This window comes from Cryptotermes secundus, unplaced genomic scaffold, assembly GCF_002891405.2.
Source record: "Cryptotermes secundus unplaced genomic scaffold, Csec_1.0 scaffold80, whole genome shotgun sequence".
Classification (NCBI taxonomy): Eukaryota; Metazoa; Arthropoda; class Insecta; order Blattodea; family Kalotermitidae; genus Cryptotermes; species Cryptotermes secundus.
The window spans coordinates 1,142,870-1,162,269 of record NW_019732856.1 but is presented as its reverse complement, the minus strand read 5'-3'; the positions used below and the strand labels follow the sequence as shown (position 1 = coordinate 1,162,269).

Genomic DNA, 19,400 nt, shown 5'->3' with positions numbered 1-19,400 from the left:
AGGAACGAGGAATAGTTTCATGATCCTTGACCTCGGCACCCAACGGAGGAAATCGTCATGTTCATTCCACGCTCGCTTTACCCCGGAGAAAGAGCTCCCAGTACCCCTTGAATAGAAGGTTGGGTGGGTCGGCACGCTATGGAGTATCTCTTGCCTCTACCAGGAATCGAACTCCGGCCATCCAGTCCGTAGCCTGTCGCTATACCGACTAAGCTATCCTGGTTCCCATGCATGTGTACCAGTCGAGTGAACAAGTCTTAAAGCAGGAGTTCTTCATGCTTGGAAAACAAATTCGTACCGACGATAATTAGGCTTAATTACAATGGCCATATCTATACCTTTTGTTATGCAGGCCTCCGTATGGAACAGCGGGGATTCCTCAGTCGGTATAACGACGGGCTAATGGCTAGATGTACAAGGAATCACGGTTCGATTTCTGGCAGTGGCAAGAGATTCTTCTCAGCGTACAGGCCGGGTCTGAGGCCCACCCAGCCTCCTTTAAAATGGTAACCCGAGCCTCTTCCCCTTAGGGTAAAGTTGCTGGGGCATGAAGCTCACCAATTATGTTCATATAGTTTAAAAAAAAAAAGTAAAGCTATCCCTGTACCACGCCGTGAAGGCCCATAGGGTTGTGACACGTTGAGGGTCCCACACTATCTAGACAATTGGCTCAAAGATGGCGGTAAGGTTGTCAGCCTTACGCGCTGGCCGCGCTTTACTCCCCAGGAAAACGATTTAATTAATTCCTGGTACTCATTTCTGTTAGAGGCTAAGTAAACCCCAGGGCCTAGTGCAGATGGAAGGATTAGGTCAACTGAAAAAAATCCAATGACCTCATCAGGACTTGAACTCGCGACCTTCCGGCTTGTAGCATAGCCCCTCAACCAACTACGCTACCGTGTGCCCCGTTCATATAGTGCAGAGGTCAAGAATGGTCGATGTATACCTCTACTCCCCCATACGTCTTCGTGGCTTGGTGCTTGATCAGTTGGGTGTAGGGACAACTTTACCTCTACCTTTGCGCACCGAATGGCACAGACTATTACATCGTGTTTGTGAGGATCGAGTTTCGAAACTGGGCCCAGACTGGGGCCATCCTGACCCGAAGTTAGTTTTCTTCAGTGCCTTCTAGAATTGGCTACGATGGTTCCTAAAAATACCCCACGACCTCAGCCTTCCACTGCCTTCACAAATTAGAAGTCACAGCAATCCCTTTATTCATCCACTTACGTGCAGAAGTAGCGGCAGAAACTTCGTCACAACAAAACTCGAATCGTGAAATTTTAGGTTCTCACAGCGGTAACTATCAGCATCACTGTCTTCAGGGATGTGACGCCCTGTAGTGTGGTATGTTTATCGACGTACTTCTACCATTAAGATAGAATCAGCCTGTTCCTCCGAAACATCGGCAAACATCTACCAAATTACACGGCATCGCATATAAATCAGAAGTCTTGAAATCCACACTCAATCATTTGCGTTACTCATCAAGACGCCGCCCTAACTACAGTATAACCCCATACATAAGGTGACCCCCCCCCATTTTTCAACAAGAAAACCAGAAGAAGTACAGTTGTTCTGACAAAACCAAATATGTCATTTACTTCGCGGGATTGAAAGAAAAATAAGTATAAAATATAGTATCAACATATAATAAACTGAAATATTAACATCTTAAATACAATTCTGAGTAATTTGGTAGGATGATCAATAATTGGATGGTATGTGGAAGGAAATGGTTAGGGCCTAATTTAAGAATTATCCAGGCATTTGCCTGAAGGGACTGAGGAAAACCATGAAATTCCCCAATCAAAACTGCTGATATCCTAGAATGACTGAGAAAACAACGAAGAACATCAGTGAAGATAGCGTCCCAGCTGAGATTCGAACCGAGCTCTCCCAAAATGAAAATAAGAAACTTTACGTTTGAGTCCGCTTGTTCTAGAAATTATACAACGTAATAATGCTACATGAACAAACCACAGTAATACACACTGCTGTTCTGCCTGTAACTATCCGAGTGGCGACACACATAAGAGAAATGAATAGCATTTTGTGCTGTGTTCTTATTGCGTTTGTTGAATTCATATCGGCCGATTTCTTACTGATATAATACAAATATTTACCTTTAATATCAAAATGGCTTATTCGCGTCTGTCATATGTCGAAAAATATACAAATTGCTAACACATCCTTTGAAAATATGTCCAAGGTAAAATATTTAAGAAGCTCAGTAAGAAGTTAGAATAAAATTATGAGAAGATAAAATTCGTGAAACGTTTGCTACCATTCAGTTCAGGATTCTCTGTGTCCACTTCCTGACCAAAACGAAGTTAACAGGAAACTAAAAAAAAAAAAAACTGCATTATTAAGCAGCTTCATAATTTGTACCACTCACCAAATATTATGACCATCAACTCGAGAAGGATGAGATGTGCGGAACATGTAGAATGCATAGGAAACGTAATAAATGTATACCGAATTTTGGTATGAAAGCCTAAAAGAGAGAGACCACTTCAAAGATCTATTCGTGGATAGGAAAACAACGGGCTATTACACATTATCTTCAAGAAAGTGAGTCCGAGAGTGTGGACTGGATTAATCTGGTTCAGGACAGGGATCAGTGGCCACCTCTTGTCAACACGGCAATCAATCTTCGCGTTCGATAAATGGTAAGAAATGTCTGACTAGCCAGGCGGTTATTAACATCTCGAAAAAGTTTTCCACAAGACTGGTTAACTACGCCGCATCAACTACCGGCACTATTTGGCGAAATGGTGAGAACCGTAGAAGGTAATGAAATAACTGGGGTACATAAATACAGAGACCTGGTCCTCCAGGTTGGGGTTGGACGCATGACCGACGACACTGCTCTGTAAAAGAATTACTGTTGCGGATCTGCTAAACACAAACAGTCCGTGAAAAGAAGGACTCTCCATCAAAGGTTGCAGGTCGAAATTATACCAGTAAAGGGCACATATTTAACTTACAACAGACACTAACGGAGTGATCAGCAAAGTGCATGGTAATTCATTTAGAAAGTTCAATACCACTAATGCCAAGGTCCACCTTTGGACCTTATGCTGAATCATTTCGATAGACCCAACAGTATAACAACATATTTCCTTAATTCATTTTAATATTATCATCCACGGTTCCATACATTAACGAAATGTCAATCAGAAGACTTCGATCAAGACCTTGTACAGAAGCTCCCTGACTTGGGCTACCGTTCCGTTCTGGAAGGTCTTGCGTGACCCGAATCGTCACCGTGATATACGTACGTATTGTCACGTGATAACTGTGAGTACATACGGGGTTTGGATTGGTAATCGGATTTATTGAACACTTACACTCGTAATTATAAACAACTACGGCAGTCTCGCTGTGTTCCACACTTCAAAGATCACTTTACAGCACACATAAAGTCTTCTCGGTCATCACTAGCCGTTGCTTGGTAGCGGCTTCAAACGGGGGACGTTCCCCTTCCTCTGAGTTCTTGAACTGTCCCTGGGACTCCGCTACCAGCTTATGACTTCTCACAACTGCAACTCTCCACTGACTCTGACTCTCCAACAACTGAACTACTAGTCCTCGTTATATAGCCCTGGCATGAAACGCACAGAAAACGGTCTCTTCCATTACTGCGTGTTCTATCGTTGTCGGCGAAAAGTACCCAGAAAGCTGTTCCCTAGCAACGGCTGTTGTGCTGTCGCTTGTTTTACACAGTTCTTACTTGGCAATGGCTCTATATGTCACAGTATGTATGAGTGTTTGTGCATGTTTGTGATTTGCAGAAAGAATGGAAACATGAAAAATCATAAGTATAGAGAACTAACATTTATAGCAATAACATTTCATTTAAATTTGTGTCTTAAACTTAGTGATACTCTGGCTCAATAAATGCGTCATTTTTCTGGTGGACAACAAAGGACCCACTTTGCATATGAGGAAAGAGTGGAGACAGGTATTACATCATCGGGCTCAAAGCAAAATTTTCCGCATCTCGAAAATTTTGTGTGCTTTATGGATGAATTTGCGAAAGTCGAGTCTTGCCTAACCGGGGCTGAGTGTGTCTCGTTTCTCAAGCGCCTTTACTTCTTCCGCCCAAACATTACCACTACATGTAAGAAACGAATGTTTTCACTTACCATAACCACTTCATTTCTATCTCATATACGAATATTTTGCTGCAAAATCCCAACATTCGCGATAATAAAAATGCAGTGTGTTGGTGGGGCACAAAACTTGGAACAGTATGCTAAAAGTGAAAGAGACGCTGGTAAAACCCAGCACTCAGCACCTGTCAATCAATGATTTCGCCTGCAGACGCAGTGCTAATTGCCCTGTTGTATAATTTAATTATTTAGCGGCAAGTACTTTTCAATCCAGGTTGACTCCATAACATGCTGCATTAAGTTATGTCGTGAAAGGGTGCCTGTTATTCATTACATATGTTTAACAGATTTCACGTCAGGCTACAGGAAACATTAAGCCCATGAGGGGCAGTCGCGCAGTGAGAAAGTAAGAAAACTGTGCTCTCTAATTACTCATGGAGCTGAGCCATTCTTGAGAAGCCGCCAATTGTGCAGCTACTCAAGAACTTCCCAGCATTTTATGGAACCCGAAGGTTCATTATTGTGTTCACAAGAGCCCTCCACTGGTCCCTATCCTAAGCCAGAACAATCCTATCCATACCATCCCATCCTATCTCTCCAAGATCCACCGACGTCTTGGTCCTCCCAGTGGTAACTTCCTTCTGGCTTTCCCACCAATATCCTATACGCATTCCTCGTCTCCCCCATCCGTACTACATGACCTGCCCACCTCATCCTCCTTGACCTGATCATTCTAATTATACTTGGAGAAGATTACAAGTAATGAAACTCATCATTATGCAGTTTTCTCCAATCTCCCGTCACGTCATCTCTCTTCGGTCCAAATATTCTCCTCAGCCGATCACATTATTGCTTTTAATTATTATATGGGTGATAATTTAAGATTTATTTTAGTCTGTAACCAAGAGTACGCGTTAGCGTAGTTGGTTAAGGCACTATGCTACAAGCCGGAAGGTCGCGGGATCGAATCCCTATGAGGTCATTCAGTTACCTAATCCTTCCAGCCGCATTATGGCCCTGGGGTCGACTCAGTCTCTAGCAGAAATGACTACCAGGAATATTCTTGGGGTAAAGGGCGGCCGGCGCGTAGGGCTGACAACCTTACCGCAATCTATGAGCCGATTCTCTAGAAAATGTGGGAACCTCAACATCTCACAAACCTATGGGCCTACGCGGCCTGTTACAGGGATATCTTTACTTTTTACTTACCAAGAGTACAAGCCTATACATATATAATCATGGCAAGTTTACTGTAGACATTAGTACAAATATTATGTTTTTGGACATTATCAATCTTTTATCTAAAAACCTTCCTTTTTATTTTCAAAACAAAACATTTCGGAGACGCTAGTCCGGAGACTATCGATTGGGCCCAACTGAGTTGTTTTTACCTGAAGACGGAGAGAGAATCCTGTCTTCGAAAAGCTGTGGTTTGAAAAATAAACGGAACGGTTTTTACATACAGACAGGACTACGGATAACGTCCAGAAACACAATATGTGTAACAATGTACCATCGTCACAAACTTTTAGATCTTATTTCATGTAGACACAATCTGTACGCGACAAATTACTACCGTCTTTAGGCCATGACAACTTTCTTCCAATTCATTTCGAAGTCGTCATTCACCAGCCATCCCACCTTGGACGCTATACAGTATGGGGTACTGACAGGGTCGTAAAGCAAACCGCAGCCCCCCTCTCCATGGCACTACAATATGTTGCCTGAGATGCATGTTTCGGAACTCCACTCCTGCCATGCGGCAATATGTTGACGGACTGAATCTCCTAGTATGCGCACTTCTCTGCTTACAGAATGATGCTGCTGCTGCTGGCATGTTTGCTTCTTGTCCATAGTCTCGTGCTAGCTGAGATCAGGTCTGGCGGGTGGCGCCCCATAGCCCCCCTCGGGGAGTCCGGGAGCCATCTTGCTGTCTCCTATCACACACTACACGCCGGAGGAGCTCAATCCCTACCCCTGCAAGGTTATCACCAGCTAGCAGCGAAGGGCGGAGGAGGGCCCGACCTCTGTGCCCTCTACAAGGTCTCCTTTGTGCAAGATCTCTACTTTCAGGTAACAAATGCTTCAAGACAGATCTGGTAAACACCCCATTAAATGCATGTCGTGACGGTTGATTTGTGAAGTTTAATTACTTAAGAACCACGCAATAAAGACGTATGAGGGAGTAGAGGTATATCTCCACGCTTCTTGACCTTGGCAACGGATGGAGGTGAGTGGTCGGTTTCACGCCCTTGCCGCTTTGACCCCAGCCCACTGAACAGGAGTCTGGGTGGGCTCCAGTGCTGGTCTGGACACTGTGGAGAAAAACCTATTCCCTTTGACGGGAATCGAACCCCTGCCGTCACCCCGTAGCCCGTCTCTATATTGACTAATCTTTCCTGGTTCTTACTTAAGATATTAGGTACTAGTACGCAGAGATTCAAATAGTGCGGGGTACGTACTGTAAATTTTAAACTAAAATTGAACCTGGTTAATACATTTGTAGAAACAGCAAATTCCTTCATCCAGAGTTGAGAAAACTTGCGAGCAGACAGCCCCGCAATGGCAACGTGCATTAAGTTACCAACGTTAAGCTTCAATGATGACGAAGGTGAAGGTGAAGGATACAGCTTCACGGCCAGGTTTATGTAACACGCATCAGACATGTCGGAATGAAAGCGTCTGAAGGCCCGCATGACACTTTCCCTGCCTCGAGATGCAATCGGCAGAGACCGTATGCTGGACCGGAGAAAACAGAAAGCGTTCCTCCAAATTCCGTGAAAGTGGCCGCAGTTCAACGGCCCGCTCTGTCCCTGCGTGAAGCGGTTTCACGTACAGGTATGTGCGTTTTTCTTTCATTACAGCAACGCTGGCTGCATTTATGCATATCTACATTAGCGTCGCAATGATGCTGAACTACAGACTCAAATTCTATTCGCTTCTCCATTGCTTTGACCATTTCACGGAAATTTCCAAGTCCATGTGCCTGTGTTAACATTTCGCAACATCCTGGGGTTCTTACGGAGTTATTAGCCCCAAGCTGAACCCTCAAGACGGAAGGCCACACTTGTCGATACCCCGCAACTGCTTATTCAATATTCTCAACTGCCCTCCACATGCGCAGTTGGTATAGCGACTGGTTATGGGCTGGACGACCGAGGGGTTGGAGTTCGGGTCCCGGTAGAGGCAAAGATTTTTCTCCTCGCCACATCGTCCAGACCGGTTCTGAGGCCCATCCAGCCCCCTGTACAATGGGTACTGGGGGCTCTTCCACCGGGGGTAAAGCGGCTGGGGCATGAAGCTGACCACTTATCTCTTCAAGAATATGTGGATGTATATATCCACTTCCCCATGCGTAGTGCTTAATTAATTAAGCACTGCGACATCTTTTACTTTTCCCTCTACCCTCCATATCTGGAGGCCGTCTCCTCCATCCGTAACCTGAGGACGCGCCATGCCGTGGTGACAAAGGCGCCCCTCCGCATGGAAAATGCCCGTTCTATTACCATATTTCCGACGAAATTAACCTTCTATTAACATATTTCCGTAATAACTTGATTTCTACGGCTGGAGAAACCAGTTTTAATTGCAGATGAGATCACCTGAAAGACGTCTTTCACTGACCCTGTAAAGAGCCTAAAAATCTCATACCGAGAGATCAACATTTTTAGCGAGGTATCTCGTACTGAGCGTGAATGCCCTGCTCGATATCTCGGTGTCATCCTGTGGCAAATGACTGGAGGGCGCAAACTAAACCGAGTGGCGAAGGGGAGCTCAAACAGAGTCGTCCTTCCTTCCTGAGGCTGGAGCGACATGAGGAGGTAAATTTGTCCCTGTCCTTAATTAACTACGCAACATGCCTTCAAGATACGGGGCTGTGGAGGTATAGCTCTACCATTCTTGATCTTGACACCACATGGAGGCGAATGGTTAGCTTCACGCCCCGGCCGCCTTACCCGCGGGAAACGATCCCCAGTATCCATGTATATGATGCTGAGTGGGCCACAGAGCCAGTCTGTACGTTACAGAGTAGAGGAAAATCTTTTCCCCTTGTCGGATATCGAACCCCGGCCGTTATCATATAACCCACAGGCTTTCCTGCTAATAATAAAGATAATAAAACGACAGACTTGAGGTTCTCCCGGCGGCTGCTATGGAGATTGTCGTCTTCTTGGATGTGGTACCGTGTAGTTAGGCAGAGAAGCAGGTATCGGCGTTTCGGAAGATGAAAGCAGTACGTACCTATCAACTACATGTCGCCACAGAACAAGAGATAGTAAGCTTCAGGCAGGAACAGCGTTCTCTCTACCTCACACCTTCAAGAGGAGGGGCTTATTGCGAGTGAAGTACTGTCAGGCACATTTTCGCACAGTACCTTAAAATTAATCGGGGTCGATTCCCTAACAAGCCATCATTCGCAATCATCCTATACGATACTATACTGGATGTATACGATACTGGACTTGAAGCGTCTTTAAATACACAACAGCAAGGTTACTAACATTATTCCGTAGCCAGAACTACCGGGTTTTTGGACCTTTTCCCATCGTCCGGAATTCTAGAGTGTCCTCTATTACATAGAATTCCGGACGATGGAAAAAGTCCAAAAACCCAGTAATTCTATGTCATCCACCATCGCCAGAACCCTTTAGAATCTAGTTATTCCGTAGAGTACCTACTATACACTCATAGATATGACAAATATTCGTATGTCCCTTTTAAGGCCACTAGCACTGGCATTTTTTTTTTTTTGGAGGGTACGCCCTCACGCATGACATTATACAAGACAAAACGAAAACTATCTTGAAAGGTCCAGTATTTTAGCATAATTTACATATTCGTACACCTCTACCGGAACAAAGGTATACTTAGGGATCGGCAACACAACAGTTAATTACTCCTCTATTAAAACGTTTCATATTTTGGTTACTTTATTTTCATCCCACTACATGTTTCGATCCATCGAGATAATCATCAAGTGGCTTTTATGAATTACATATTTCGTTAGTGAATTACTGAACTTGATCCATTTTTGCATTCATCAGTATTAATATAATCCAAATTTAAGTTTAAATTTAAGTTCTTGTGCGGGTAAAGGTTTAAATCTAGTGGTTAAATAAAACTAAATTAGATAAAAATTGAATTCTTATTTTTAAATATTTGGAATGGATGAAGAGGGCGTTTGGACTACTGGTTGGCTATTAGTGGTATAGATGGGCTTCGTGGTTTTTGATGTTTATTAGGAAAGCTAAAACGTTCTTTTTTTGTGTAAAAAGGTGATTAATCTGCGTGCGGAGTTCGTGGTACTAGAGGTGAATGTGTGGCTTTTGTCTTGTTGAGTCGCGCGCATTAAATATAGCGCATCGTGTGTATAGGAAGCTGTTCTGCATGTGTTTCCCAGCTGTGGCACGAGCTTCTGGGTTGCATTTTTTTAATGCATCTTGTGTGTGGTTAAGTGTTGAGCGACGACATATCCTACACAGAAACTTAAAATTAAAATTTTGATTATAATATTACTGGCAAATGTAAAAAACTGATCCATTTTAATAATTCAGTAACGACAAATATAATTCATAAAAGCCACTTGATGGTGGTCCTGATGGATCGAAACATGTCACTCACTCATGGAGCTGATCCCTTCTTCAAAAGCCGCCAATTGTGCAGCTTCTCAAGAACTTCCCAGAATTGTATGGATCCCGAAGGTTCATTACCGTATTCACAAGAGCCCTCCACCGGTCTCTATCCTGAGCCAGATCGATCCAGTCCATACCATCCAACTCCAACTATTTGAGATCCATTTTAATACTGTCCACCCACCTATGTCTTCGTATTTCTAGTGGTCTCTTTCCTTCTGGCTTTCCAACCAATATCCTATATGCATTCCTCTTCTCCCAATTCGTGCTACATGCCCTGCCCATCTCATCCTCTTTGGCTTGATTACTCTAATTATACTGAGTGAAGAATCTCCAGTAACTTCTCTCTTCGATCCAAATATTTTCCTCAGCACCCTGTTCGGTCGAAACATGTTTTTTTTCCCCCCCTTGGCACTACAGCCCCAGTGGGCCTAGGCCTACCTCTATGAACTTCTCCGTTCACTTCGGTTTTTCTAGATCTTACATATTCGGTAGGACTCCTTGAGCGGGTGATCAGCTCGTCGCAAGGCCTCTACCTGTACACAAACACAGAAAAACGCACACACACAAACTAAACATCCATGTCCTGAGTGGGATTCGAACCCACGATCCCAGTTTCCAAGCGAGAGAAGACAGTACATGCCCTAGACCGCTCGGCTACCGTGACCGGCGGTCGAAACATGTAGCGGGTGAAAATACTAAAATAACCCGAATATTAAATAAATTAAATTTCGGTTTATGATTAACTGCTATGTTGACGGCCCCTAAGTATACCTCTGATACAAGATACACAACAGGATGCAGAATATAAAATGCACCTCAACCGTGGTGTGAACGAGTAACTTGTCCATAATACGGGACTCTTTATGTTACAGTACATCCAGTACAAGACGTCACTTCCGGACATGAAGGAGTTCACTGTCTGCATGTGGCACAAGTTCTACAATCACACCAACGATCACCCACTCTTCTCCTACGCTGGTAAGTACGAGAGGCGGGTAACACTCCACACTGTCCCATCTTAACACAGGGTGTTCCTCGATAGCTGTCACCACGCCAAGGCGGAGCTGAGGTAAAGCTCTATGAAGATATAATCCAAACACTTAAAATGGAGCTGAGTGCCAAGCCTCATTTTCCTGCCATATTAACCTAGGGGAAGCATTTGTCCAAAGGCCAGTGTAAGATCTTAATATCTACCTTGATATCCACAAAATATTTGGATATTCTTGAGTAGTTGAGTGACTGGTTACTTCCTACGAAGGATTCATCTCTATGTGGTTTGTGTGTTAAGTTATTTAATTAGTTCGTTCGTTAATTAGTTCACAGTCTGAAGTACACTTCATATAGGCTTACATGAAGTTGCGTCTTCTGCTGATTTGTTATCAAACTAACAGAGTTCCGAAATCTTATTCGCATCCACAAAACCTACTCTGCAACTGCATCTGGACCAGCTGTCCAAACGGTTCGTTGTTCTTTTCTTTATTCCCTCCAGGTGAACGCCTCAACTAAGACGTCTTCAAGAAACGTCACCAAACTGGTAGCTGTAGATTTAGTTCTGGTAAAGCCATGTTGATTGCCTGTCACGGTAGCCGAGCGGTCTAAGGTATGTACTGTCTCCGCTCGCTTGGAAACCGGGATCGTGGGTTCGAATCCCACTCAGGGCATGGATGTTTAGTTTGTGTGTGCGCGTTTTTCTGTGTTTGTGTACAGGTAGAGGCCTTGCGACGACCTGATCACCCGCCCAAGGAGTCCTACCGAATGTGTAAGATCAAGAAAAACCGAAGTGAACGGAGAAGTTCATGGAGGTAGGCCTAGGCCCACTGGGGCTGTAGTGCCAAGGAAAAAAAAAAACATGTTGATTGGGGTTAAATTTAGCACAATGCGAAACATGATCATGAATAATAAGTTCAAACAATTTAGATAAATTACTGAGAATAGAAATGGGTCTGTAGTTGCACACAGAGGCATGATGATTGCCTCTTTTAAATACTGGTACAACAGCAGATTCTTTCCATGCAGCAGGAAAATACTGCTGCGTCAGGCTCAAGTTAAATACATGCCTAAGAATAGGAATAAAAACACCTGAACCTTTTGTGATAAAACCAGGAATATCATCAAATTCCAACAGATTTGGAAGGTTTTATGGTCTCTTGATGGCTTTGCACACATCCGCATCAGAAATGGGGGCAAGGGATAAAAATTCAAAGAAGAAGAAGAAAAAGTTCTAGGAAGAACCAGTCGCCCACTTTCCTTGATACGACAAGGACTGTATACAAAACGACGCGTCCAACACATTTTCTATTGCTGGGTGTGTATTCGTTGCCGCGGTAAAGTTTTTACCGAGCCGATGCTTAGCAGAAATATAGCGATACACACAGACACACACAAACTGATGAAGGGGATTTATGCATTGCGCCGTTGAAATGGGCTCAGGTGCCATGATACATACACCAAGTTTCATAGAGAATGGTTCTGCCATTCAAAAGTCGATAGCGGGGGATAGACAGAGACAGCATAAAGACCGCATAAGCCTACTTCCATTTTATCAAAATAAGGAAAGGAGCATAACAATAATAATAGTGGCAAGCATTTCCGTAGAACGAATTACGCTTCGCCTCGGAAAGAAGTGCTCTGGACTGACACCGTACTCATCTGCCACAAACTGTTACGCTTCTCCTGCCAGCGTCCTTCCACACATTCCTCTCCAGTCATCTTGCCGTTCTGTTCACAGGAATGATGGTGGAGATGATAACGTGACTGCATTTGCTAGTGGCGTCTTTCAGCTAACAGGCCAGAGTGGGCTGGAGGGGAATACAACAGTAGGCAGGAAGAGTGTGCCCACAGGTGCCGTCATCCTACGATCCTTGGGGCTTCTTGCTGTGGTTTCCTTATACACCTAGTGTTTTGCATTCTCTGACACGTATTAATATTATCCTGTGTTCCGTGCCGACAGTGCCGAATCAGCCCCGCGCCATCTACCTGTGGGTGTCGAACAGTCTCCGCAGCAGCTACTTCAGCCTGTCGGTGGAGAGTCACACCTTCTTCAGACTGAACTATCCACTGCGTCTCAACCGCTGGTACCATTCCTGCACTTCATGGAACGGGCGCACCGGCGAGTGGCAGATCTGGGTGAACGCGGAGCGTGTAGGCAGAGGCTTTCACAATAGGGTTGGTACCCTTATACCTGCAGCCATTCAAATCATTGTAGCAGCTGTCGCTTTTAACTTCGCTTCCCGCCGGTGACCATGTCACCATTTCTGTCCATTGTTATAACGACAAATAAAGTCGTAGGAAAGGAGGATCGACGATTTAAAATGACCGACTGACACTGGAGAATGCGAACTCTTAGTTGCAATTCTATTAACAGACGTGACAAATGTAACACACGAAACATGAATTGGTACTTTACAGTTCGGGCTGCATTTTCGGTAGCTATGAACACTCTACTTGCTCTTGTTCCAAGATCATTTGGTTCATCGCAGTTTCTACACTTTGTCTTGCGACAATGCCCCCACATCACTAAGGCAAACGCGTCCTGTTATGGTTTCACTTGCATTCCTGGCCTCTAGCCGCCCAGCAGGGAGAAGGAAGCTGTCACTAGATCAGCACAACCACGAGGCAGATTCTAGTTTTCCCACTTATAGGATAACAGCCAGTACATCAGTTATCCTGTGCAGAGACAGCATGCTAAGCAATTTACTAGGAACACACAGACATTAACATCTATTTGTTTTGCAGCTGGTTGGCCATGTAATACCGGGTGGTGGAATTGCCATCACTGGACAGGAACAGCGTCAGTATGGCGGTGGATTTTTGGAGGGCGAAGGGTCTCCTAAAGGATCTGGTGGTTTTCTGGGAGAGGTAACACAGCTATACCTGTACAAGGCCGCCCTCGCAGCAGGCAAGGCCCACCGCGACCACAAACATCACCATGGTAACCATGCAAGCTCCACCACACCTCAACCACCACCTGTCTCTACTGGCCCTCCATTGCCACCACACCCCCTGCTCATATCTGGTCAACTCATACCCCGCCTCAATATCAATGCACAACTTGGAGGGAGGCTCAGGCCTCAGAACCCACCTCCACCTACCCCAGGAAATCTACTACTGTCATCGCCTTTACTTCAGCATTCTGGAGGCAGTACAAGTAGCATCACCCTGCCAGGTGTGTCTTCGTTCTCCATACAACATGCACCTGGATCTACTGGGTCACTTCTTGGAGGGGGCAGTGACCCTCTTCTCGACATCCAGCATTCATTGTTCAAAAGAGACAAGAAGCAGGATACCTCGGTGGCGGTAGCAGTGCAGGATCCAACATCAACAAGGACAAAACGTAGTACATCCTCTTACAAGGAAGAATTTCCCTCTAAGAAATATTCTCAAGAAATGCAAGACCCAAAATACAAAATAAAATGGAAAAATATAAACAGGACCTCAATAATTGAAGCTGAAGGCAAGACAACAAAACATAAAGTCATTAAACGGGCCACTGACTTTAGTGATGATGATGGCAATGAAAATTACTTTGGATCTCAGGGTTCATCACTTATTGGAAGTTCAGCTTTAGCACTTCTTGGAGGAGATTTCAACCCAATAAGTGCTCCTCAGGAACAAAATGATGACCTGTCTAGCACCAGCAGTACAGAAGATGACTACCCCAGGGAACCTGCCGAAGGAGAGGTAAAGCAAGTGATGAACGTCTGCTCAGGATGTGCTCCAGAGCCATTCAAGAAAGCAGAACTCATATCCTGGAGAAGTACACCCAAGAAACTGTATTCTGGTGCACTTTACACTCTAGCCAATGCTGAGTGCAGGAGGTTTTAGTTCATCTAGGTGAGATGAATGTTAATGCTGCCATTAATGCTGGTTCACAGTGATGGATAACAAGATGCAACTTTCGTACGGGAGTACTTTCTTCAGACACTGACCACTGACCAGACAGAAAATTTATAAGACAGTTAAATCAGTGTTTTCATGTTCAAATGCAAGGAAAGGATGCAAATTACGTAGGGACCATTTCATATGAACTAGTCATTAAGTGCAGTCTAGTTTTCCTCAACAGATGAACGTCACTATCATCTGAAATGTTGTACACCTCTTTTAATGTTCATATGATGACACTAAATCACTATCACAAGTGTTCAGAATCACATCTACCTTTTCATGACGATTCAGTCAAGACTACAGTGTGTGGACACACAGGCTCAAGGCTTGTCAACACTTGGTCATCTTTACTTGCAACAGTCACTTTGAACAAACTGTTAGGTACACCTGCTGTGAGAAGCCAAAACCAACAGTCACAGCAGAATACATAAATTTTTATGTGCGTTCTCTTAAGACAGGTGTAATGCTCTGAATGAACTGAACAAAGGAATCTTACACAAAATACTCGTATTCAAATTCACAAATAGAAATTTCCATAAATGTACTGGAGAACCAAGAAACGTTATAAAACTGCCATCAACTATCACTGCTATGATGTTCCCACATGTTGCTGATTTAGTGGTATGTGAGAAGGCTTAAGCTCCCAATATTTAGGGAAAAAATGGAGCTTTTCAAGACTAGATGAGGAAGTACCTCACAAATGTTGGAGAACTTTCAGATGTTGACTTGACACCATCATGCAAAAACTCACATTTTAAATTCAGTTAATAACATTCAGTAAACTGGCATCCTGCATATATGCACTTAGTCAACAAAGTCACCAAAATTAACTGCATTCAAACATTCATGTCATAACAAACTGAGCCCTTAGAAGTAAAAATTTCTTCATTCATCTCCAAAACAAAAGAAAGAATGTGACTACAATTTTTTCACATCCAAAACAAAACAAATCACCATGGACAATATATCACTTCTGTACAACTAGTGTTCATCTTGCACTCCTTTGCTGTGAATCCAACTTAACAATGTTACACTTAAGTTTGTTACAATACTCTTGTGATGTACATCACACATCATGATCAGCAATTCAATTTGAAGCCAATTTAGTGAGCCATATTAATGTCATTACAAATTACTGACACTGAAAGAGCAGTGCCCGCTACCAAAAGAGATGAAAGAAAATGCAAATAACTTGCTTCAGTCTGAGTGCCATTCACCGGGTGATTTAACACTAGAAGTGTTTCACCTTTTTTATATGAAATGAAGTATGAACTGAATGCCATTGCTGCTCTTTGAAGCAATATGCCCTAGAAGTCTTGTTGTACAAGATTGTTTTAGACGTACATTTGTATCACCCTAACTCAAAACAAAATTCATCAAATTTCCTAATAGTGCACCGAAAGTTATACACTTTCAGCAGTTTCAAGCAGAAATACTGCATGTCCACTTTTGGTCATTCTGAGTTACTGTGTGCCCATGATGCTATCTTCATTCTGCGCAAGTACAGGAATAACCATAGTGATGAGAGAAAGGAGATTACAGTGTAGTCATTCCAGAAAACTGTGTTGGTGAATATACTGCACATAAATATTTGTGCTTTAAACCACTTATACCAGTTTTGTGAATATTTAAGTGTCTGAAAACAATGCACGGTATGAAGATACCGAATATGATAAATTATTCATAACATTCTTCAATCTCCTAAATATTTTACAACCTTCAGGGAGCCAATCGTCAAGGTAATGTGGGACCCTTAACTTCTCACAACCCTATGGGCCTTCACAGCCTGTCACAGGGACAGCTTTACTTTTAGTAAGAAATTTAAGTACCAAAATTACTTTATGATATTCATATACACAGAGAGATAAGGCAAAATAAAATATGTTCACACACCATTGTGAAACACATCTGAAACAGTTCATATATATTGTAGAAGATGATGATATAATTAATTAACACTCTCATCATGTGCCTAATATATCTACTGACTGGTGAATATTTAACGAGAGAAGAGGAAAATTCAATTATTCCTTCATAACATAACAGTTCTAAATACCCAAAATTCATACCTTGATGGGGGATTCAAGATTTTAAGTACAGACAGCATGTCTGTAAGAGACTCACTAATATCACATTCAGAAAACAAGACACAAATTAGACAACCGTTGCAGCAGTGTATTTAAGTATTAAGTGCACATTAACCAACATTTGTTTCATAAGATTTTGTAAAACTGATTAACGTGAGCCACAATTATACATACATTAAGTGGCAGGCAACATTCTCACATTATATTAACCATACCAATACATAAATTTAAAATATAATAATAAATAGTGCCAAGGTGCATTTTCCTGATTACTTTCACAGCATATCTGACGAACTGCTGTTTCATGATCCTTTTCACCTCAGCTTTCATTAATTACAGGCCAAAGTTTTATGCCAGAATGATCCCATCAGTAAGATGACTATGTAATAGACAGATGCAGATTCATATTAAAAATAAGTTTTGTGTTAACTTTATTGGCATCCTCATTATCCTACTCCTCATGCAAGCAATGGAATTTTTCTCTTCACCATCATGTACATATTGCCTCTGGTGCTCTACCAGCCTCCTATCCAATAAGTACTGAAAGGCCACAGTATGGAGTAAACACTCATTTCGCCCAGGTGGCAAGATGAAGGAAGTGTTTCAAATTTATACCTGCGATATACCTTCACACTGAATGATGGCGTGGCACAGAGACAGCTCTCCCTCTACTCATTTATACATTCACCTTACCAGTTCAACAAATAAGCCAGTAATTTCTATGCAATGGAGTTATAAATTAAATTATATTCACCTTAACAGTTCAATTAATAAGGCAGTACTTTCTATGTGATGGATTTTTACTTGTAATTGGATCTATAAACTAAATTCTATAAAATAGGCAATGATTAATCAGGATACCGAGTATGGGCTTCTGATATGCTAAAGAACATGAAGTTTCAGAAACTGGATCTCTTTCTCTCCTCAGGAGAAAGTGTGAGAGGCACCTACTCTGTTGGACCTGTTAGAGAGGTAACTTCAATCCTTGACTGTCCAGTGATTGAGAACAGTTCATTCAAATGGGACTTATGGGCTTATCTATTAATATATATGAATTTCCGAAGATACTTTAATCATAGGTGCATAAAAGAAATGAATAATTTCATTATTTTATGATGACATACAATGGCAGCCCACCAGAAAAAAGAGAAGAAGGTAATTTTGTTCTTTGGTCATTACATAGTGCAGATGTGGGCAATGTTGCTGACATTTCGCAGGCAGCATGTACCTCCAGAACATAGGCAATGTTGCCCACAACCATATGGTGCAATGACCCAGGAAAATAAGTAATAACAATAATTAACAACAGTGAAAGCATAAAATCCCCTCACCTATACATGGGTGTTCCTGGTGACCTTATACTTTCAAGTTTTATCTATAAAAATTCTCTGTCTCTCTCTCTCTTTCTCTCACACTCCCCTGCGTGCTACATGCTCTGCCCATCTCATCCCTGATTTAACCATTCTAATAACATCTGCTAAATAATGCAATTTATGAGACTTGTCATTATGCAGTTCTCCCCAGACTCTGCTACTTCATCCCTCTTCAGCATCCTGTTCACAAACACACTCAGTCTGTTTTCTTCAGGGAGGTTTTCATCTCATCACCTTCATGCATAAGCAATGAAAATAAACATGTGGGAACCTTCCACAGTCCAACAGACTACTCCTTCAGTCAGACAGACAGCTCCCTTCCCTTCAGTCAACCAGATAATTGTTACTCCCAGGGCATATGGCAAAATCAAGTGACATTAATATGCCACGGTCCACGAACGACTATCCAAGCGCTAACCAATCAGTGATTGCAATAGAATCTCCCATGCCCATTGGTTAGCGCCACCTACTGACGGCACAAACAAGCATGGGATAAATACGTGGCCTCTGACACGGCAAAGACACATTCATGGCTCCACATACGAATACACATCAGTTCAGCCTTCATCGGTCTACACGTTTCGCTGCAAGCACAACTACAACAAACGGCCCCTTTCAGGGCCAGCAATCTTGTGAATAACATACAGTTGAACAAACGTCCCCTTTCAGGGCCAGCAATCTTGTGAATAACATACGGTTGAACAACGCCCCTTTTCAGGGCCAGCAATCTTGTGAATAACATACGGTTGAACAAACGGCCCCTTTCAGGGCCCGCAATCTCATGAATAATGTATATATATATTGTAACGTGTTTGCAATCCAGAAGAGTCACTGCTATGGAAACGCTAGAATAGACCGTTACAGAGGAGACAACAATTGCTCCATTGTAGTTCTAACAGGAGTCTCCATGGTTATAACAAAGGGTTCGTTGCCTAACAGCGGCCAAGGTTATAAAAGCCCAGTTTCGACGAGAAGTCTTCAGTCTTCATCGAGCCAGCTAAGAAGCCAGTCGTGATCGGGCCATCCTAGAAGACAGTCCAGCATCGCCAATTTATTGCAAGCAGTGATTGTGACACTGCAGACGGGAATGATTGTAAAGTGTGTGTAAACGAGCGAAGGAATAAACTCGCTATGCCAAACGACGGCGTGAACTTATTTGTAGCGTGACACACAAAACACGCTACAATATATATATATATATCAAAACAGCTTCCCAGCCATCCTGTACATTTGTAAATAATATATACACCTGTTATAGTTTTAGTGGTTGTCTCTTTGGAATATCAACATCCCACAAATGTA

The 19,400-nt window shown here is 42.9% G+C and overlaps 2 protein-coding genes across 2 annotated transcripts in view; one reads left to right on the top strand and one right to left on the bottom strand.

Annotated features, from left to right (window-relative positions):
• The window catches only part of LOC111867726, a gene marked incomplete at its 5' end in the record, with an annotated part of 591,832 nt that overhangs the window by 193,739 nt on the left and 378,693 nt on the right, over positions 1-19,400 (bottom strand).
• LOC117282574 lies at positions 10,614-15,216 on the top strand. Its single transcript, XM_033752793.1, has 3 exons — positions 10,614-10,732; positions 12,705-12,919; positions 13,490-15,216. The coding sequence occupies exons 1-3, from the start codon at positions 10,618-10,620 to the stop codon at positions 14,576-14,578; spliced, it is 1,419 nt and encodes a 472-aa protein (XP_033608684.1). The 5' UTR covers positions 10,614-10,617; the 3' UTR covers positions 14,579-15,216.